The sequence below is a fragment of the Haliotis rubra genome, unplaced genomic scaffold (genome assembly GCF_003918875.1).
Source record: "Haliotis rubra isolate DU_JTF1 unplaced genomic scaffold, ASM391887v1 Scf593, whole genome shotgun sequence".
In the NCBI taxonomy this organism is placed as follows: Eukaryota; Metazoa; Mollusca; class Gastropoda; order Lepetellida; family Haliotidae; genus Haliotis; species Haliotis rubra.
In genome coordinates this window covers 278,117-302,659 of record NW_025767294.1, presented here as the reverse complement: position 1 = coordinate 302,659, position 24,543 = coordinate 278,117, and the positions used below count along the sequence as shown (strand labels likewise).

The following is a 24,543-nucleotide window of genomic DNA, read 5'->3' as shown; positions in this document are numbered from 1 at the left end:
TTCCAGCTCACAACTGAATCCGTACACTGATTCCGACCATTGCTGTATCCCATGAATACTAAGCTCCAGACAAAGTAACAACAAGTAACACCTATTGACCATTTTCAGTTTGCTGCGACCATTGGCTCGAAACGACGCTGCGTTCTCTTGCACTTGCAACATCCACCTGATCACGGAGACGATTTGTTGACGTGGGCAGTAATGACTTTCGCAATACACTTCAGACAAGCAATTAACATTATTCCTCAACTGTCAATCATGCTCATGACATTAACAACATGGCATAGAGTTAAAAACACACATGCTTGTAGGTTTTACATGTTTTGTTTCCAAGGCTTGTATCGATCAAGTAATGTATTTCTCCATTATAAGTTTGCTTCTATGTTTCACATAAATTCCTATTTAACGATGCATCAGATTTCAAAATGAGTTTGTGCTTACCTGTTCAAGTAGGTCATTTTCTTACACAACAGTGTGTTAAAAGATGTGATCTTTCCAAAGTGTATTTACTTAATGTGCTTGAGCGTTGTTTTTATTTCCAAGCTTGGCTTGTTTTTGTTTTAACTTTAAGTGAGTTTTGAATGTTATTGATTCTGAACTAACTTAAGTTTTAAGACTTTAAAGATAATATAGGTTTGAAGGTTGCAGTGGTATAAGCTGCCATGAATACCATCTATAAAACCATACTGTTTCGTTTCTACCCGTGAAGATCCGGGTTAGAATTGCTCACCAGAAAGTCATGCTTGTTGCAAGAGGCAACAAACGGGATCGGGTTGTCAGGCTCGCTGACTTGGTTGGCACATGTCATCAGTTCCCAATTGCGTAGATCGATGCTCATGCTGTTGATCACTGGATTATTTACTGACCGACGCCATATCGCTGAAATATTGCTGAGTGCGGCGTAAAACAACAAACAAACAAAACTATTTCGCTCCATATTGGCAATATCTACTGTGATGACGTGAATGCTAGTTATTAAATGTTTTTAATATTACGTGGTTATTAATATTACCTGTCACGTCAAAGAAATGAAGGCAATATTAATCGGCCAATATGAGAGTCGGTTCTATTCATAATATTTTCATATTCACTTTTCCCTTTTCTCCCTTAATTAAGTTCGGGATCTGTCTGGGACATTTATTTCAGTCCAGGTAAAATAATTTACAGCTTTCTGTTTGCATGTTCTTATATGATTTCACAAAAAAATGTATATACTGTAAATATGGGCGAGTTGGCTAAGGCGCCAGGCTAGTGATCCAGCGAGGTTGAGGTGCCGGTATCGAGCCCACCTGTGACCGGGTGTAAAAACCTTGGAGTCAACTTTGTGTGCAGACTCTTTCAGTGTTGTCACAACTCCTAGTGTACAGTACACAACCCTGTGCACTCAAAACAACACACGAATCCGTTGGTATATGACCAGATGGTGGCCACATGAATACGTGCAAACACCTAGTTGCGGGTACAGTAACATGCAGTGAACTTAGACAAAGTACTGTGACTATGTGTCCCAGTCCACCCAGCTGTGAATGGGTACCTCGTTAGGATGAGAAAGCCACAATAACTCGGTGCGCCTAGTGGCTGCAAGAGTTGTATACTCCCCAGGGAGTTGATATTGATAATACGATGTGCCGTTGAGATTGACATCCAATGATCGAGAGAAAAAATATACCAGCGCCTTGAGCATGCACTAGTTGCCTGGATATGTGCGCTTTATAAATATCTCATATTATTAATTATCAATATGGCGTTGAGAGAATGGACGAAGCAATATGAATAACACTCACTTTATTAAGAGCTTATGATGACCTCAGCATCGTATATCTGGTATTACTGGATCCTAGATAATAGGTACGTAGTTTCCTTATCCTATCATCTCAATACTGATGTCGCTGTTTAATGGTATCTTTGCCAGGAATATCTCCCCACTTCCAGTACACATGTGTTGTCTTTTCCGACATCTCTACGTTTACCAGTATTCCAGAAATATCATGTCTGGGTACTCATTACATATTGTTCCGATTCCTCAACAATCTCAACGCTATAATCCCGTAGAGTAACATAGATTTGACGATAGTCGCTGTTTGATAGAAGCAGAAGGAACGTCTCCCGGGATCGGTAGGTCTAATGTAGTTGTTTCGAAGGTGACGGGACGTACGAAAACACTTCGAGTTATCCGATGTTCGCCCTAACCGGAAAGTATGATTAGACAAGAAAAAATGAGGGACCAGACTTCAACTTCAAGACAAAACTTCAGACCTAGGTAAGTGCTTCGAGTTATCCGATGTTCGACACAACCGGAAATGGTGACTATATTAGGAATAATGAGAGACTTTGAGTTCAACTTCGAAACAACAGCAAGTTCAAGACATGAAAGTTCGACATAACGGTGTTTTACTGTAGCTGTTTTGCTTCCCGTTCACATCAAGTTAAAAATGATGCTTGTTGCTTCCTTTGCCTGGCGCTGTGTAATAAAGGCATACGATAAGACATGCTCAGCTTGGAGTATAACCCGAAGTTAAACCCCTTTTCATCTCACCTCCATATAAATAAACATTATGTCATTGGCTTTGGCATGTGAATTTGATTCCATACAATTAATGTGCTTTAATGGAAAAAGTAAAGCTAATAGTTCTAACCCGGCTCAATATTAAAGTCATAATTCAACTTGCGGAAACACTTGACAGGTATGAATTATGTGCTATGACAGCATTAATTCCCAAATTCATAAAGGTCCCTAAACGTGTATTAAGTCACTAAACAACGAGCCTAACAGCCGAGGCAAATGGCTGGATATTGCGTTGTTGGTGAAGGCACCATGTAAACAGTCTTCCCGTTAAGGCAACCACTCAATTGATTTCACATGAAATAAAATTGCCTGTACAGTAAATCGAATAATTTGGCAAGTCAAAGCTGTTTATGGCTTGTCTTGGTTATTAAATAAAGCACCAGCCCTTCAGAGCTTTTAATATAACGAGATTAACCCAAATGTGTATGCATGGTCTAGCTGTATTGAAATAAAACCTGCGTCATTTAGGGTAATATAAAGGTCTTGCCTGTTGCCAGAAAAACCAAACTGATCTCTGAAGGCCTGAAGTATCTGGTAATCATATTTTTTGTTTGATATACGGATCAGGATTACCCTTCACCCAAATAACTCGTGATAATGAAAATGATGGATTTTCACGAGATATTGGCCAGTGTGGGACCAATATCATATTTACCCTGACTATATTAATATTTGCAGCCAAGCCATGTGAATGGTCCGAGTAAACGCTCTTCCTGTTCGAGTCCTTAAGGGCGAGAATGTAAACTGGAATAGTCTAGAGTGATTAACATACGTATTTGCATTGCCCAGTGCTACAGCGCCCTTCGTATTTGCCATGTAGCAGTGGATTGTGAAGGTTTCAGTAATGTAGATAAGAATTCCTTGATTATATATGCCAGATTATCAGGTGATTGTTCAAATATATACATAGTGGATTATGATGGTTCATGTATATGTAGAGAACGGTAATGAGTAACACTGTCATTTATCATCGTTAACATTTTGCAGCGTTATAAGACTGACGTCAGCAATGGAGGAATAGTATTATACAGAATTCTGACATTTGGGGAGGGTTATAAAACTGGCATCATTAATGGAGAAACAGTATTATATCATTTTGGAATAAGAAATATCAGAAATGGAGAGATAGTGCCATAGAATTTTCGGATAATTTGGGAGCATACCCAACTAACAATTTCACGTTGTCACAACGTTGTCACAACGTTATAGTTTCGTCGTTACAAGGTTATTCTGTAGACTCCCATTTACGTTGTCACAAAGTTATGCTTTCGTTGTTACAAGGTTATTACTCCCAGTTATATTGTGGACTTACGTTGTCATACGTCATTTTTACGTCGCCACAAGGTTAAAGATATATACGCTGACGTATTTTACGTTGTCTAACGTTCTATTTAACGTTATTAGTTGAACAGTTTTCCCAGCAGTGAACAGTACATAAGAAGCAAAGCAGAAATTCGCTTTAATGTTTATTCGTCAATTTGCATGTTGTTTTGGTTGTGGTTTTTTCTGAAGCTGTAGCTGAATAGTGAAAGCAGAATCTCAAAGTGAAAAGTTTTCCAGAAACCTCGATCGCGACAACTTATAAGAAACGTTGTTATTGCGTTGTGAGGAGCCCAAAACATAATGCTTCCTCAGCGTAAATATCCTACGTTGTTACTACGTTGTGACATAACGTTATGAAATGACGTAATACTAACGTTGTCACAACGTTGTGCCATGACGTTACCAATCTACATTCTTCCCAAAATGATGCGAGAACTTTGTGTGGTAGCTGGGTAACACTGATATCAATAATGTAGGAATGGTTTTAAACAGTATTCGGATAAATAAATAGCATCATGAAACCGACAAACGCAAGCACGAGAAACCTGCAAATATAATCGGAGAGACTTCGCGAATCCAACCCACGATCAAACACGACTTCAGCCATGCAATTCGGCATATTGTCATGGAAGATGTTTTGTATCACATCAATGAACATTGATATAAGGTTCATGCACACTTCGAATGAAACCACCAGTGCTATTTGCATATTTCACAAAGTGCCAATCTAAAGAAGTTAATCAGGTCATAATCAGATTAAGCCACATATTATGAAGTGCGTTTCCATGACACAGATATTACTTAATCTTAGATCAAAGAGAGACAAATCAGGCTGGATCTAGATGTCGTACTGAGTGCACTGAAATGAGATACGTTCTATTACATTATTGTAACGGGTAATTGCTGAAAGTAGCACTGATGATCTCATCTTTAATTGCGAAAAACGCCAGAGCACATAATAATCAACTTGCCCTCGAATCGGTTGCCTTTCTTCAGAAGCCAAGATGTAGTTGATTGCTTTTTTAGCTCGTTGCGAAGGCAACTGATCAGGAATATATATTTGTGTTCATGTTTTGATACGAGCCAGTGTGTGTGTGTTTGGAACTTTGTGTGTGTGTGTGTGTGTGTGTGTGTGTGTGTGTGTGTGTGTGCGTGCGTGTGTCTGTGATGTGTGATCTGTGATGCATTTGTTGGATGCATGTGTGACGTGTGTGTAACATGCGTATGGCGTAGAGCTCAAGTGTGTTAGTCTCAACGTCTGTGGACTAAGGAGAAGACTAGGATGCCCTGAGTTCATTGAATTTATTGAAAAACATGATTTTATATGTTTACAAGAAACTAAAACAGATTCATTAGATGATATTCAAATAAAAGGTTACTCAGTTTTATTGAAAAACAGAAGAAATTTCATTAGGCGATCTGGTGGAATAGGTTTAGCAGTCAAAGATCACTTGTTCCCTTATGTTACTTTATTAGACCTAGATAATGAAGCAGTTATGTGGGTTAAACTAGCAGGCTGTTTGTTCAACCTAGCCCAAGATGTACATGTAGATATTGTATATATACCACCAGAATGCTCCCGATTCTCTAGTGATGACATGTTTGAGTCAATTGAACACGATCTCACATCAGTATCTACTCATTCCGACACTATCATCCTAACTGGTGATTTTAACGCAAGGACTAAATCTTTGGTTGATTTCTGTACATTTGATAGACATATATCTGAAGATCTAGACCTTGAGGACATGACGACTGAACTTGACTCGGAATCAATGCTCGAAGATCTTGGCATTCCACTCAAGAGAACATCTCAAGACAGAGGCCAACCAAACAATTATGGATTTAGATTGATTGAGTTGTGTAAAAATCATAATTTAGTCATCTGTAATGGTAGACTTGGTTTGGATAAACACCAAGGTAAAACAACATGTAAAGACGTCAGTACAGTAGACTATGTCATTTCCTCACCAAATGCACTACCTTTATTCCATGATTTTAATATTGAAGAATTTTGTCCAATGCTATCTGATGTACATAAACCAATTCACTTCAGTCTACATATGTCAGACGCCCATTATGCAAACATATGTCATGAGCAGACGGCAGCTCATACCCACACAGACATTCCTGACAGCAAACCAGGTAAAATCATGCATGATGAAGTTGTTGTATTCCTTGAAAACATTTCAGATAATTGTGTAAACACACTGTGCACGAAGGCAAGGTCACTAAGGGAAGGTCAAGGTAACCCACTAGAGGTTGTGAATGAAATAGCTCACGAGGTCGCCCACGTGCTAATTGATTCTGCACGAAAAACATTTGGCGATATTCCTTATAAGGCTAATACCACTACTCGTAGTAAAACGAACGCTTACTATAAGCCATGGTTTGGATCAAATTGTAAGAAGAAACGCAAGTCATTTTTCAAAGCAAAATATGTCTATTATAAGAACAAAACCGATCATAATAGATCTTTTCCGTAAAGCAAGTAAAGAGTATAAGAAAACAATGAATAAGTATATAAAGAAAGAAAATAATTTTATTAGAAAACAGTTACGCGAAACCGAGCATTTATCTCCAAAACACTATTGGAGATTATTGAAAGGAAAACAGAAAGAAGACAGTTGTCCTATCCCATTAGATGAATTCTATGATTATTTTAAAAATGTTAACGAAAGTACCATTAACGATGATGCGGACAGGGATGGAATGTCAGACCCCCCAAATTATGATGTTAGTGTACTCAATGATGAAATAACCTCAAATGAAATCGTCGTTGCCCTTCAAAAACTGAAGAAAAACAAGACGCCTGGCTTAGACTTGATTTCAAATGAGCACTTATCTTCAGCCTTACCAAAACTGCTACCATTTTATGTTGAATATTTTAACGCTGTACTTCAGACTGGAATTTTGCCCGAAGCATGGCTTACTGGTACTATCAAACCTATCTATAAGAAAACTGGTAATCGTACGGACCCGGCTTCATATAGACCAATCTCTATCTTAAGCTGCTTTGGTAAACTTTTTACTAGCATCCTAAACGAGAGATTAAATAAATTTTGTGATGATAACGATATAATATCGCATGTCCAGTCCGGTTTCCGAAAAGGCTTCTCCACAACAGATAATATGTTTATTATTCATAATTTGTTAAATCATTTGAAGAAATGTAAAAAGAAACTCTTTTGTGCCTTTATTGATTTTTCTAAAGCATTTGATAAGGTTTGGAGAATTGGAATGTGGACCAAATTAAGACAAACTGGTATCAAGGGTAAAATACTGACTTTAATACAAAATATGTATAATGATATAAAATCTTGCGTTATGGTAGAATCTGCAAGATCAGATTTCTTTTATTGTCTTTCAGGAGTTAGACAAGGTGAAAACTTGTCCCCTCTTTTATTTTCTTTATTTCTAAATGACTTAGAATCCCATTTAGAAGAACAAGCATGTGTCGGTATTGAATTAAAATAAATAATGATGAGTTTATTATTTATCTAAAATTGCTAGTTCTACTTTACGCTGACGATACAGTCCTCTTAGCTGAAACTCATGATGATTTACAACATACACTGAATAAATTCGCTGTATATTGCGACATATGGAAACTTACAGTAAATATTAGTAAAACTAATATTATTGTTTTGGTTCCGACCTGCAGCTAGTTATAAGAAATCGTTTACACTATATGATGATAGAATAGAAGTTGTAGACACTTATAAATATCTGGGAACTCTACTACACAGAAATGGTCGTATGAATTTTGCTGTTAAACACATAGCCGATCTTGGTATGAAGGCATCAATAGCGTTACTAAAACGTGCCAGAAATGTTAAGTTACCACTGGACCTGCTCCTTTCTGCATTTGATAGATTAGTAGTACCAATATTGATGTATGGATGTGAAATATGGGGACATGAGAAGACTGACATGATAGAAAGAGTACATCTAAAATTTCTTAAATTAGCAACTGGTTTAAAATATAACACCCCTAATTTCATGGTGTACGGGGAGCTTGGTAGGGAACCTATTCAGCTTCAAATTTCGAAACGACTAATCTCGTACTGGTGTAAATTGACATTATCACATCCAAATAACAAAATAGCAACTTTCATTCTTCAATATATTACTAAACAAAACAAAACATCGAATAACTATGTCTGGCTAAGTCATATTAAACATATTCTCTGTAGGTGCGGATTGCCTGACGTTTTTGACAACCCTCATCTATACTCAAATTCATGGATCATTTCAAATGTTGAATCTATCTTAAAGGACCAATTTTTACAATCGTGGACGAGCGATATGCAAAACTCCTCTAAAGGAATATACTATAAAGTTCTGAAGCGCTCTCCAAACTTTGAACAATACCTACTTCTCTCAGATGCTATTTCTAAACCGATCCTAAAATTTAGAACATGCAACCATAAACTCCCCATAGAAACAGGGAGATGGCATCGGAGATGAGTTCCACTATTTGTTTAAATGTAATTATTTTGCAGACATACGTAAATCGTTGTTAAAAGAACCTTATAGTTCCTGGCCAAATTTATCGAAATTCCGTCAACTGTTTTCAAGTAAAATATCTACCCTTAAAAATGTATCCAAGTTCATCAAGATTGTTTGCAAACACTTTAATTGATGCATCATTTAGTCATCTTGTTGTACATATTGTATGTAACATACCTCTTTGTTATACTCATGTACCACCGATGGTGGATTATTTTGAGTAATATAAACGTGTGATGATGACGTAGGCGTGTATTGTGTGTATGCGTTCGACGTATGACGTGTGTAATGTGCATTTGTGTTTGACGTGTGACGCGTGCAGTGTGCGTATGACGCAGGTGTGTGACGGGCGTGTGTGTTTGTGATGAGCTAGTCTGTAATGCGTGTGATGTCTTTGTGATGTCTTTGCGTGTGATGCGTATGTGTGTGTATTTATATATGTCGGTTGGTTGATATTTAACGCTGCACGCTTCACGGATCTATTTATGTGTCTACGTGTGTGTATCCGTCTTCAGTGTGTGTGTTGTGTGTATGTGAATATATGTGTTGGTGTGCATATATTCATAATTTATGAGTGACATGTGTGAATCATATATGTACAGTCAAACACCTTTGTGTCGAAGTTAAAAGGACCTATGTAAACACTTAGAGTTATCAGAGGTTCGACATACACGAAACAGTACCACTAGACTATGAAAATACAGGGAGAACTCTTCTATTTTCGAGACAGCCGTACGAAGTTCGACACAACGATGTTTGAATGAATTTGTGCTGTATTCGAGTAATGGGCATGTATGCTTGTATGGTCTGTATGTGTGTGGAGTCTATGTGGTGTGTGGGGCGGTTGTATATCTTTCTTGTTTCTTAAAGCATGAGGGGCGGTGGGGTAGCCTAGTGGTTAAAGCGCTCGCTCGTCACGCCAAAGACCCCGGGTTCGATTCCCCACATGGGTACTATGTGTGAAGCCCATTTCTGGTGTACCCTGCCGTGATATTGCTGGAATATTGCTAAAAGCGGTGTAAAAAAATAAACTCACTAACTCACTCATTCACTGTATGGTGTGCATGTGTGCGTGCATTCGAGTCAGACACATTAAGAAAAGGCAATGGTTCGAGAAGACAAATGCAAACACATAAAACACACCTTGCCTCCTCACGTCACCATCCTTGTAGAAGTGTGTAATTTCTCTTTTTTAATCACTACATTAGGTAGACTTTGAACGTGCAGCGGAAGATTGAATTGTTGCCGTAACCTAAGGGCACCCTTCGGGATGACTCTATCGTGCAAGAAGGATGAAGACGTGCTCAAGAAGCATCAATTATATCCAAAACACAATTCTCCGAACGGCAGTAATTAAGCTTGCTCCTCCGCAATTTCGCTACTTTTATACCGATATTATACCATTATCTCTGAGAGGTCTTCCTAACAACCACCCTTCCCTTTGTGGAGGAGGCCACTGCACCAAGTCGTGCACATCTGTTCGTGTTTGGTTCAAAAATATATTCATGTGGCATCCGGCCCAACCGTCCAAGACAAATATTCCGTGCGCAGACCTGGCTTAACCAGTTGCAGACAATTAGATTAGTGTGATAGCATCAGTATAACGATATAGTGTGAGGAATAGTATCAGCTGATGCACCACGAGGTTCCACTTGTTGTTACTGTCGCTGTCGTTATCGATGAGGTTGGCAGACGCGAGGGCGTGTCATTCCGCATATTCTGTGGATGATGGAAACGACACGTGCCCAGTCCAACCCTTGTAATGAGTGAGTGAGTTAGGATTGTAAGTCACATCGCATAGGGGGAACCAGATGGGGTGGGGTGCAGGGGTGCGGACCCACCCCTTTTGTGTCCTGGAAGTTTAACAAATGACCATTGAAAAACGGATGAAGATTAAGTGTGCATCCCCTTCCCCTACTCAGAAAGCTGTATCCGCCCCATGCAGTATTTCAGCCATCTTGTTACTAAATCAAGTTGTAGATTGATAATAGTTAAAGGTCAATTCTTAAAACCTGTCAACGAAGAACAGTAAAACAACTAGATTATCCCAGATGTAAATGTAAAATTAGTAATTAAATCTAACATTTTTACTACAGATGACAAGACAAGATAAAAATAGGCTAAAGGTTGACAGCAACTGAAGGTAGATCACCATACTAGGGGCCATGGGGACTTACAGTCCAACCGTTTTATGACGTATCCGCGGAATGACGTTGGGGGTAAGCATTACATGGATGTACGATAAGCTGACAGGGTAAATGTTTGCTGGAGGTTTTACCCCCCAATCACGACATGTCGTCGCCATGTTCCGTGTGTCAGCACTGGGTAACGATGAAGGTAATGATGGATTTGTATAGTGACTGGTTTCCTCCATACGGTGCTCAACGGCGCTGAAATCACAATCTGATTATTATTACCCTGGATAAACCAAGCTGCTTGTGATGAGCTAGACGGTTATTAGTCACATGACTTATCCCACCGGGTACCCATTTTCTGCTGGGTGAACTGAGGCAATTTTGAACAAGCTCATTGGCCTAAGGCGACACCATATGTATCGCATGTGCTTCGTTGTGGGGCAGGACTGAAGTCCTAGAAACTCTCAGGAGTCAAGCTGCTAAACACGGTCACCCATCCAAGGACTCTCCACGCCCAACGTTCTAACTTCACCTGATTTGTGACCTGAGCTCAGGGCCACACACCACAATGGTTTTGGTACTGATGGACCGATCTTGAAATCGAACTAAGCACAGGAGCTTCTAGTAGGGCATTCACAACCACGAAAAGATATTTTAAGAACGTAAATCGACAGATGAATTCAAGTCAGTACTTTCCCTAATGTTTCAATAGTTTAATGAAATTAAATTCAGATCGTAATTTTCATGTACAGAAAACCCGTGAAGATCCGGGTTAGAACTGATCATCAGACCTCATGAAATCAAGTCAGTACTTTCTCTAATGTTTCAATAGTTTCATGAAATTAAATTAAGATCATAAACTACACGTACATAAGACCCGTGAAGATCTGGGTTAGAATTGGTCTTCAGTAACTCATGTTTGTCGTAAGAGGCGGCTAACGGAATCGGGTGATCAGGCTCGCTGACTTGGTTGACGAGTGTCATCGTATCCCAATTGCGTAGATCTATGCTCATGATGTTGATCACTGAATTGTCTGGTTCAGACTCGATTATTTACAGACCGCCGCCATACTGCTAAAATATTGCTGAGTGATGCGTAAAACTAAACTCACTCACTCACTCACATGTACATAAACTTGCCAGGCTACTGTGATGTATATGTACGGTGTATACTGCCAGGAAAATGAATCCTGCCTAAAAATATCTTGAGCAAGGATTACAGTAAATAAAATACTTTTAGTTATAATGTCAAATTTAAATGCATCATGTTGCAATGACTACACATTGTTCTCTAACTAGAAAAGATTAAAGATATTGCCATAAAAGCATAATCTACACAATCTAAAAAGGTTTTCCGATCAGCATGGATGCCATGCTACTCTTAAATACATGCTATTACGTTTATTGTAATGTGTAAAGTACTTTTAATTGTGTTTCCAGATGGGAAATCAATAAAAGATTCACTCTGCAGACTATAAGTAATGAAAAGCGTTTAAACCAACCATTCGTTTTGCAACATGGTGGGAGCAGTTATAATGGCTGAGCCCAAACATGACTGACTATAGATAAAATCTAATGAGCAAGTAATTAAACACCGGGACTTCAGTCCGAATAACGATACTTCCTTATCATTATTAGTTGTATGCGAATGTAATGATATCGGGGAAAATGAAAAGAGACGGATCATGCTTGTGTTGGCTGCAAAATAATTCCATATTATTAGCCAAATGACCGTAGCTGTTCGAGTGTACAAAACTCCTTACGGTTCTAAGGCTCTTGTACTTAGAGGAACCAGCGAACACCTCTAAAAACCCTCTCCTCCTATGTCTGACCCCTATATTCCCTGTAGGTATCGACAAGAACTGTAGACCTAATTGGGGTTATTGAACCGTCCCAATTTATCCCGCTTACAGCGTTATCTGATTATTTTCATTCAATCGTGTAAGCGAATCGACTGCTTAAGAAGTGTAGTGAATTACAAAGGGCTAAATCACTCACTGTTTCTCAGCGGTGCGGGAAACGTTATCATAGTCCATACATGTCTACTCTGTTTTTGTGATTGATGTGTGTTCATTTCACACCCGCCTGATATCGACAAGGCAAATGCATCATGTTCTGTGTGTCTATATCACATGTCTGTATCCCATGATCAGTTGGTTAAATAATGAGGTCAGTTAGATATAGACGACGATGCATTATGGTTAGAAATCGATGTGATGATGAATGTACCAGATGATACCGTAAATAATGTCTTCAAGGTACATTTCGCCATCGAGCTACATGGGTTGTGTGACCATGATAAAAGAGACCGGCAGTTGCACTATTTGAGTAAGATTGTAGGCACAGTCATTTGCTGACATTGTGTAATGGTGTTAGGTGTGATGACCTGTCAATTAGGTTCTTTCCAAATCGGGTAAAGCAATAGTTGATTGAAGAAACAGCTTCATTTCTTCCATGCATCATCACTGCTTGACTGCTTCATTTCACAACCAGTCGGTGGGGTAGCCTAATGGTTAAAGCGTTCGCTCGTCACGCCGAAGACACTGGTTCGATTCCCCACGTGGGTACAATGTGTGAAGCCCATTTCTGGTGTTCCCCGCCGTGATATTGCTGGAATATTGCTAAAAGCGGCGTAAAACTAAACTCACGCACTCACTCATTTCACAACCATCGATTCAAATATTTACCCAAAGGTCAAAGTCACATTATTTATTTTTACTGCTACGATTCTACGTCTTTTGACCAGATGATGTTTCACCGATTCAAATATTTGACCAAGTAGTTCTACTATCCAAGTGCCTGACCACTCTATGTAGGTCATTTGGTCACATTATTTCATATAAATGACCTGACCTGACCACCCTATACAGTTGATTTGACCTTCCGGTTCAAGTGACCCGATCACCACACAGATAACTTGACCGGGCAAATCAAATGACCCTTTGAACTGATCCAATGTTATGACTCATATGATCACCCGACTCAAATGAGATGATCACCGTGAATGGATAATGGGATCATCGATTCAAAGGACCTGATGATCATTAATGGCTAACATACCAACCAGTTCCAGTGACCTCATCCCCGCGATATAGATAGTTCCATAGGACGATTCAAATGCCTCTGTAAATTTCACTACCCAATTCAAATCGAAGAACTTGATCGCAACATCTGACCACCCAATTCAACTGAAATTACCTCACTGACCACTCATTCAAGTAACCTAAATGGCTAATTTGACCATCCAACTCAAGCAATCTGATCATCATCATAGAATATTTGATAACACGATTCAAAGATTTGATGAAGGTTTTATGGTTCATTGGACCTAGGATTCAAATAGACTTATCAATTTTTCATGGCTAACTTGAAATCCTGAATCAAATGTTCATTTTCAGTGTGTGATATAGGAGTTTTAGTATTATCGGCAGTGTTTCAGCTATGTCGTGACGAAAACCTATTATAGATTCATAATATATGATATGCATTTGATTAAGCAACCCGATGCAATTAATTTGGACACAACCTTGAAGTACATATGGCTTCTCCCTTAAAAGTACCCCTTCTGTGGAACTGGGCAAGATTGGTTTGTTGTTAAACGCCGCACTCAGCAATATTCCAGCTATAGGGCGGCGGTCTGTACATAATAGAGTCTGGACCAGACAATCCAGTGACCAACACCATGAACATCGGTCTACGCAATAAGGATAGGATGACATGTGTCAACCAAGTCAGCGAGCCTGACCACCCGGTCCCGTTAGTCGCCTCTTACGACGAGCATGGGTTGCTGAAGATCAATTCCAACCCAGATCTTCACGGGTAGTAGCGGCCAAGAGGAGGACATTGTAGCATCTGCAGTACACAAATGAAGACACAAGTTAAGAAAGCGGATTGTTGGTCAGCTCGTGTTTGGTTCACATAAAAGACTTTAGTTTGATGCTTGACATAGCTGTCAAAATTCATGTTTGTCGTTCCCCACCTTGAAACTACAAAGTTTTACCTTACCTTTCGCTGAAAGTGTTGACTATATTTGTTAGACCTGGGTTACAACATTCAAAGACTTAGTTTATATTTCAAAAGTTGTATGGGGGACAAGTGGAGACATTTCTAAAACTGACGCATTGGTGAGAACAACGATATCACAATGCCATTACCTCCTTGTCTGTATGTTGCCCTGTCTGTGCAGGTGAGTGAGTGAGTGAGTGAGTTGGGTTTTACGCCGCTTTTAGAAATATTCCAGCAAGGCGGGGGCCACCAGAAATGGGCTTCACACATAGTACCCATGTTGGGAATAGAACCCAGGTCTTCAGCGTGACGAGCGAACGCCTTTACCACTAGGCTACACCACCGCCCCCTGCGCAGGTGAACATCTAAAATGTCCGTTAGAGTTGGCTAACGATATACAGAGATCGATACTCTTTATCTAAATATCGATCGATTATCTATAAATATCGGCGAAGTAAATTTGAGCGACAATGCCAAAAACGTCCGACAGAAATGAATATAATTAAATTCTCATTACTGGTGAGCAGGGTTTTACATGACGCGTGATTAACCTGCGTATTTGACGCAACAATTTTGTAAAAGACTCTCAAAATATTATCATACGAGTCAAGCTTGACGCAAGTTTTATGAGTGACCCCCAGAATTCAGTTCAATAACATTGAGTTGATAAGCAAACAATGATAGTTTTCATGAGGTCTTCATTAATTTAGATATTTCTTTCAATTCATGTTAATAACTGTATGCTACAGTGAATAAATCACAAGCATGATTATTTGTTCAGTTTACTGGATTTTGTTATGACTGATTTGAACTGTGAAAAATAAAATATTTATTAACTTCCGGTAACATTTAAATGACAATACAACACAAAACAACAAAATCTCTGCAAAACTCTTGCTTTTTGATATACACAAATAAATATTAAACTAAAAATTTCATGACTCCCAAACATTGAAAATGACTCCCCAAAATAAATACTGTGAGTCACTATGACTCTCTTTTTTCAAAGTCTGTGTAAAACCCTGCTGGTGAGGCGGTGCATGATTATGCATGGATTTCTAACTAAACAGCGTAACGAACATGATTTGGAAGCAGCAGGTGAATAAAGGCCAAAGTTTGTATATTGCAGGTGTTAATTAAAGCCTTCTTCTATCACAAACGTTAATGTAAAGCATTATCGATAACATTATTTGCTAGCCCCAACGCCCGCACCCTTTTTTCAACGTCAGTTGCCATGACATGGATATGGAACATAAAGTATTTATGAAATATTTCACTGCGTTCTTCTGAATGTCAAGAGGCATGATGTTGACTGTATATCAGCTTTCCTTTCTTGGCCACATCCGTACATCCCTTGAGGATACTCCTTCCTAAGATTCACACAAGGTTCTTCAGTTACATTGGTGGTACAGGAATAATACTGACTGAATGATAATCTAACCAGCCATAATGATCTTCAGCTTCGCCACGTAAATGGCCAACACCTGCCATATGATGTCGTTGCAGTTACAGGTGCTGTCATAGTTACGAGTGGAATGCCGGAAAATAAAACATTCGGAAACTTTGGTATAAAACTCCTGTACTATAATGACATAATAATATATACTGCCGAAAGAATCAAGAGCGCTATATTTCCTCCGTACATTTCTGAACTCATCCAAGAATACAAACCTGAGAGAACTCTACGTTATAGTAACCAGGGAACTCTACGTTGATGTAACCAGTGTCTTTTGAAGCTTCCGTCAGCTCGTACATCATTTGGCGAGAGAAGTTTCGAAATCTCAGCACCCCAGATATGGAACTCCCTCCCACTTGAAATAAGAAGTGCCCATGAGTTTGAATCATTCAAATCACTACTGAAAACACATTTGATTAAAGTCTGCTACTGTTACACTGTGTATTCCAAGGACAGTTCATTGCTCACAAGCGCTTTTGAGCAGTTGATTATACTGGAAACAAGTGCTATACAAGTGTATATTTATTATATTATTATTATTATTTCCCATTTTGAAGTATTTGTGGTGAGAACAATTGGGTGAGGGAATGAGTTTTAGTTTTTACAACCATTCCAGCAATGTCACGGCGGGGGACACCAGAAATGGGCTTCAAACATTGCACCTATGTGGGAAATCAAAACCTGGTCTTCGGCGTGACAAATGAACACATTATCCACTAGGCTACCCCATTGCCAGAGACCAATTCGTTTGGCATAATACAAAAAAACACTGATCGTCGATTTCTTGGAAATTCTTTGTGACTGCGTGATTGGTATCTTATATGAAAAGCACCAGTGTTCCATGGAACGTGTTGGCACGAAAATTTTGTTCATAAATGTCCAAATTGTGATTCTGTACATCACATCGATCGACATATAGACCTGCTTTCTTATCGTATAAATGAAGTGAGTATTTGTGAATATATTGTGCCTGGTAATATTTCTTGGCGGACAATATGAATTGTCCATCCATGAATGTCAAAATGCCAAAGATAATTATTAAGACCATTGTCGTCCTGAAATTATTTTGCACTAGAGTTCCATCGCTGACGAACTAGTTTTCAGTTGTATTGAAAATCGATCATAAAAATTCGTTATCGTCTTTTGCAAAATACATGACTGAAAAGGTCAAAAATGTGATATTAAAGTTTCCATTTAAAACCATTAAAACCCTCGTTATTTCCGCTTCACTCGCATTTGTGTGTATAGCTTTCGATACATTATACAGGGGGATTCAGTTACAAATAAAATATATACACTGTATCGATTGGATGCTTGTGGTTTCCATGGCAAATGGTCCTAGTTGCAACACGAGAAATGCTGACAATGTACTGTCCATATCAATGTATGCTATTAAGAAGCACAGATTCATTCTATCATTGTCCGATTACTTATGTCCAAATTTATACGCTATTCTTGGCCCCTTCGAGGGAAAGTCTGTGATATACAGACATTACTGTCCAGTCATCGCTGTTAATGTCTCAGAAGACGTTCATGCCATTCGCTAACAGGATTAGCGCGATATAGGTAAAATTTCGAAAGGCGTCTTCGGTCAAACAAGACATTCTGTGTCAATAGAGCTTCAGAGGTAAATTGTATGACTCGTAGATAACATATGTACACGTTTACAGCAGATATTTGCACAACAAAGTACAACATCTGTAAAAAGTTATTCTTTCTTACACTTTCTGCATATAAATGACTATTGAGATCACTTTTGAAAGTTACCATAATCTCAACTGCACTGACATTAAGGAAATGAATATTGGCAACATATCCAGTTATAATACCTGAAGACATATATGATGTTTCAAAATTAATGAACATGAAGAGATAAGACCAAGTGGAATTATCTTCCACGGAATATATCAGTATTTTTCGATGGCTTTAGAAAATAAATCATTTATGTATTCAATGTTAATAACTCAATAATAATGTGCGACCGGATGTGGTGATACTCAAGGCCTAGGGCAGAAGAGCTCACTGTCGGGGGTAACGTTCCTTAATTAGGGGCGAGGGTTCTGGACACAGTATCGCTTCTCCAATTTAATTGTTGTTTGTCAGTAACATATCAGTGGTACATTATTTCCTGAATGTTTTAATCTGGAACCTTCGTCACGTTGGGCTCATCTACCACTTAGCGGTGTGAGTGAGTTTGGTTTAAAGAGGTTTTGATTTTAATTTTAGTTGGAGTTGGAGGAAAACTGAATTGCCCCTCGAGCACGGTTCTGTTGCTGACAAAACAAAGGAAACATAGCCAATGAAGATCGGAATATAAACTCACCATCATCGATTTCTGGACTGCCAGATAACGTGGCTCCGAAACCACTGGGCTAATGGTGTCCTGGGCTATATTATGTGATGACGATGATGTGGATGCGCCGGAAATATTCAGTGCATTACGTAAAAGGGATGGTTGGGTGAATTCGGTATTGTGGACGTTCATGGTCTAAAGATAATGATATATTTCATTTCCAAAGATAGATGGATGGATGGATGGATTGGTGGGTGGACGGATGGGTTGGTGGATGACTGGATGGATGGACGGACGGATGGATGATGGACGGATGGATGATGGCTGAATGGATGATGGTAGATGGATGGATGATCGATTGGTGGGTTGATGGATGGATGGATGGGTGGTGTTGGTTGGATGAATGGATGGATGGATGGATAAAGGGTGGATGGATGATGAATGAATGATGGACGGTCGGGTGGATGGGTGGGTTGCTGACTGGTTGGCTGATGGCTGATGGATGGATGGATGGATGGATGGATGGATGGATGGATGGATGGATGGATGGATGGATGTGCTTTAAGTTTGTAAAGAAGCCATCAAAGTCCTGAGTCTTTCACATTGCTGCAGTTAATCTGTCACCGATGGTGTTCCTTAAACTATTTGGGGTTGTATAAATGGTCTTACCTTGACATGTCCCTGTACTGTTATGGCAGAAGAGGTCTCTGTTTGTGTCGCAGATGTCTTTGCTGTTGCAGAAGTCACCACGTTGCCGTGCACACATGTAGCAACAGCTGCAGCCGTCCTTCACGATGTTCACGCCCTCGTTACATCGGAGCTCCTCCACCGGACACTGGCACGGGTAACGGCACATCTTGTTGTCCTGCAAGAACAACATGTCAGTTAAAGAGATGCCAAAGATATCACATAATAACGACCTGTGAAGATACGGGTTAGAAGTGGTCTTCAGCAACCAATGCTTGTCTTTTAAGGCGACTAACGGGATCGGGTGGTCAGGCTCGCTGACTTTGTTGACACAAGTCATCGTATGCCAGTTGCGTAGATAGATGGTTTGTCAGTTCCAGACTCGATTACTTACAGACCACCGCTATATAGCTGGAATATGGCCGGGTGCGGCGTTAAACAACAACCCAACACATTGTAACCTACTGCGTTTGAGTGGACATTGGTGCCACGTCCAAAGCAACGTGAAATTCTCTGAGCAGATATTCATAGCTTATGTGTGCCAGAAACCCAGGATCAAGGATTACGCCGTGATTACGCTTCCAGTTGTGTAAGCACCATGCCCTTTATGGATAACACCATAACGATATAGGTTAGATGTCATCGTATCCCAATTGCGTAGATCGATGCTCATGCTGTTGATCACGGGATTGTCTGGTACAGGTTCGGTTATTTACTGACCGACGCCATATAGCTGAAATATTGCAGATTGCGGCGTTAAACAACAAACAAATAAAACTATTCCCTCCATATTGGCAATATCTACTGTGATGACGTGAATGCTAGTTATTAAATGTTTCACAAGGCGTGGTTATTAATATTACCTCTCACGTCAAAGAAATGAAGAAAATGTTAATCTGCCAATATGAGAGTCGGTTCTATTCATAATACTTCCATATTCACTTTTTCCCTTTCTTCTCATATAATTAAGTTCGGGATCTGTCTGGTCCAGACCGGATTATTTACAGACCGCCGCCATATAGCTGAAATACTGCTGCGTGCGGCGTTAAACAACAACCAACCAACAAATATACTTCAGATCTACATCATTTCGGAATGATACACAGAGACATACACTTGAACTGCGGCGTAAAACAAAACTCAATCACTGTTATCATGCATGAGTCAACCTTCTAGACTATGTACAAATAAAGAGGTGTAGTGGTAGTGTTACATTTTCCGAATATTCTACGCATACATTGTATCTGTAAGATAACGAGGCAGCTGGTAACCTAATGTACAGACGATCTAAACTATTGACCCGTGTCTGCATGTCAGACTTAATGCCTGTCTTACGGAGCAGTCTTGAAGGTTTAAACAACAGTAATTTAGATCACGAGACATGTTATTCTTTTCTCAAAAAAGATCATGTTCAGTTTATTCAAAAATCAATATAAGGTTTCGCAGAACAAATCCTAACATTTCTTGAACCTTTTTTGGTCTGATAAGACAAGATAAAAGCTCTCCAGAAAATATTGAACCAGGCCTCACAGTTCGTGCTGATAAATAACTTCATTATGTAAACACCGTATATTACAACGTCTCAACATTCATGGTTAAAACAAAACATTGGGTCATTATGTGACAAGGTCGATATTAAGAAAAGTCATTGGACACTGATGGACATTTGATCAATTGAAATCCTAATCGGGTCAAGGAATTTGAAATTTCGAATGGAATGGAAAACCGTTTTGAAAAATGACATCGCAAAACAGCGCCAAACATACATCTTCCGCTTCCTCTGAGTAACCCGGAAATCCATACTTGGGTTTTATTATTGCCCTTCACGGGAAGATTGTGCATTCTGATGTGATGATAGACGCTGCCCCCTCGTGACATAACATCTCATTTCATCTCCAAGATATCAACATTGAAAGACGTTTCGCACTGACGTAAAATCGAAGTACCAGGACATGCTCTACAAGAGTAATAACCCAGAAATTCCATTTCCAAACTGATGTAATGCACCCTTTATGTCTCACCTGATAGAACTTTGGAAAAAATCAATCATATTTTCATTTTAATATATCTTAACGTTCGTTTGACAAAACCACAGAGATAGTTCATGTAATATGTCCTGTATAAGACGTTACCAGAAGCCTTGTATACTCAGTTCAAATTGATAAGAAGAATTGATACGTAGGGTAGATAACCGCTGTCTGCTTGGATGCGTACCGTCTTTGTTCACTGTTAAACTACTTCGAGAAATGTATTCGGTCCATTCAAAATTGGACCAATTTAACACGGACCCCCATCAAGTTCTGACAATATTATCATCGATTTTTACAGCAAAAGGTCCCACTTCCTGACCCGATGACAAGTTCAATTAATTAAAGATGACCGCCGAATTAATTATACACCTAAACAATGAAGTACCAGAGATTCGAGAAATAGTCACTTCAAAACGAATTGACAGAGGAATTCTTGTCGATTAATAGCGTTCTCATTCCCTTTATTGCTAGTTCTCCCAGCTTTATTGGAGAAAAGGTGATGAGTGCAAACGAAGGTCTTATATCTCTCGTTAGACCCGGAGAACCTTCGGCCAGGAGCGTCCTTGATATGAACGTTCTTTCCAAGTGTTGGATGAAAGCCAAGGTTTGTTCAACAATATTGAACTTTGGCGCAACTGGTGCGTGCCAAACCTCCATGATCCAAGCTGACAATTTGCAAGCTTAAAGAGATCAATGGTCGTTTAGTTATATCTCCGATATAATCGGATACTCATCCGCGTGTGTGCCTCTACCATGAGAAGCTGAGATTTTATGGTAAAGGTCAAAGGACGAATATGAATCAGATAAATGGCTGAGATGCAATATAATACAAAGTTTGCAACAAAATATGATTGTATATATATCACATGGGCATGTACACAGACAGTCATCAACGGAAATGTTAATGTATTGATCAGAGCATTTGGAGGAAGATGTTTATTGACTATGATAGTATAAGGAAATCCTTATATGTATATCTTTATCTATCTATCTATCCATTTATCTATCTATCTAATTGACTATCTGTCTAGCTATCTATATATCCATCCATCCATCCATGCATGCACGCACGGATGGATGGATAGATGCATGATGCATGGATGGATGGATGGATGCATGGATTGATGGATGCATGTATATATAGATAGACATGCATGCATGGATGGATGGGTGGATGCATGTATGCATGTATGTATAGATAGCTAAACATACATACATGACATGACATGACGTACCTCCATACAACCATCCATCCATCCATAGCATAGCATAGCATAGCATAGCATAGCATAGCATAGCATAGCATAGCATAGCATAACATAACATAGCATAGCATAACATAACATAACATAACATACGTAAGTACGTACACACACACACACATACATTCAACATACACACATACATACATTCATACATACATACATACATACATACATACATACATACATACATACATACATACATACATACATACATACATACATACATACATACATACATACATACATACATACAGTAAGTCATTTAGTCAATATCCATTGATTGCAGGCTTACCTGATATTACTATTTTGTTATTACTTATGTAACATAAACACGGTAACCAATAGTAGACTATGTATTCGTTTAAACAACTGTACGAAAGTTAATAATGAAATAGTGACACTGGGTTTGGAACAGTGTACGTGGCGAGTGGCTGGTAGGGTAAGAACATGTTTTATTGTTTTTAAACGTATCCCGCTATCATTAAGGCCCGGTTTAAATTCGACCAAAAACAACAGGTATTGTATCGCCCGGTATGCACCCGCATGTCCGCTGCTGAGATTGTTGACAGAATGCAATTGTTGTCACAAATAAGTACACCCAAATTTGTTTATTGGCATGTTACATCGAAAATGTTCATGTAAACACATTTGAAATATTGAATTAAAAGATTAAACATCAACGTTTCATATCACGTTTTACGTCGTCTTAAACATTACCACAGTCACTTGCTTGTCAGATGTCCAGCCTGACCAATTACTTCCCTAAATGACCTTGTGAGCACATTTCTATCATAGGTTAATTGGTTCATTAAAATTTGGGCAGGAGGGAAGTGAAGCGGTCATTAAAGCCAATGCCCTTTTGGCATTTCCACCTTAATTAGGTTCGTGTTCAGTTTACCACTGACAACCAAGTCAGCACAACCTGTAACGCATTTCACTGTCCCCACCCGAGAAACTGCCTCATACTGTCTCCATGGGAACGGCTTCCCTTTCTATGTCGCAACGTCTTCGTTTTTAAATATTATCACATATTCCCTCCCAAGAATTTCACAAGAGTATGATCATATAACCTTTGAAACTGATTCTGAGGTGTCATGTACCCATTGGCGCGAAAGTCGATTTCGTTATCGCCTTCGAGAATAGACATAGTTCTCAGAAAAGATCAGAGTAGTAGACAATGAAGTGCAAGAGGGAATCCCCCAAATCAGACATATAATTAAATGTTAAAGTGAAAAAAGCAGCAATCCAGGAGACGCACAGCGAGTTGCCGTCGACGTCGTTCAACATTTGCAATTACTGGCGCAATCTGACCATTCTTTTAAGACTTCCTAGGTGCTATTGATTGCACTCGTAATGCCCCCCTGTCATTCAAGCGCTACCTTTTTGTCTTCCCGCAGACTGTTTCAGCATTGCTTAATTCAACAGTTAACGTTAACTCACAGCGCTAAGCCCCATATGATTTGACGTCTGACACTGGCTGTGGAATTAACAACGCGGATGAACACGTGTCAGACGGATAATTTGTTTGGAATTTGAATAGATCGACACGACCGAAGACATCTTCATTTTCCCCTACCAGAGAAATCTAAATGTGAAATCGACAAGACTTGCAGACAATCTCATTCCGTTGACAAGACGGGGACGCAATACTGTCAATCTGAAACGAACAGACACATTAAGCCTTGCATTGAGTGCCGTTTAATGCCGCTGTATCAGAGGGGTTAGTTCGTTTCTCTTGTATATCTCTCTCGTGTCAAGGTGTCAGAGAAATGGACATGGCCACGTCCATTGCAGCAAACCACCTGAGGCTTTTTGGTTCCGTCTGTCAATAAAAGTCAGGGATCGATATTTAAAAATATTAAAAGCCTTGCTTGAGAAAAGATTACGTCGATTAGGGCTGCGTAACGTCGCCTTAAGGCCGTGGATGTGATGGTAAATTTGACGTTGGAGCCTCGTGACGCGTGCTGTCATTATACACGTGGAAGGATGTGTTAAAGTGAACAGTCAATCAGAAGAAAGTTATTTCAGTATCTTTTCTCCTTGACCTACCTCACGCAGCTGTCAACCAACTAGTCAGATAAATGGGTCACGATGTCAGAAAACATAAAAAACACAAACTCACGAATCACCAGGTCATACGTCGAATGTACGTAATCAGTTAATGAAGAAGATTTCCAAGTAATGAAATGTCACGAACTACGGATAAGCAGTTCTCCGGAAATCAATACATGTATGTATACTTAGACATGTGAGAGAACATTTGCGGTGTTT

General features: G+C 39.3%; 1 protein-coding gene across 1 annotated transcript in view; it reads right to left on the bottom strand.

Annotated features, from left to right (window-relative positions):
- Window positions 1-24,543, bottom strand: part of LOC124255118 (CCN family member 2-like) — a 112,314-nt gene that overhangs the window by 21,822 nt on the left and 65,949 nt on the right. Inside the window, exon 2 of the mRNA XM_046688960.1 lies at window positions 18,960-19,155. Coding sequence (XP_046544916.1) covers window positions 18,960-19,155 — 196 coding nt within the window. The remainder of the gene's footprint in view (window positions 1-18,959; window positions 19,156-24,543) is intronic.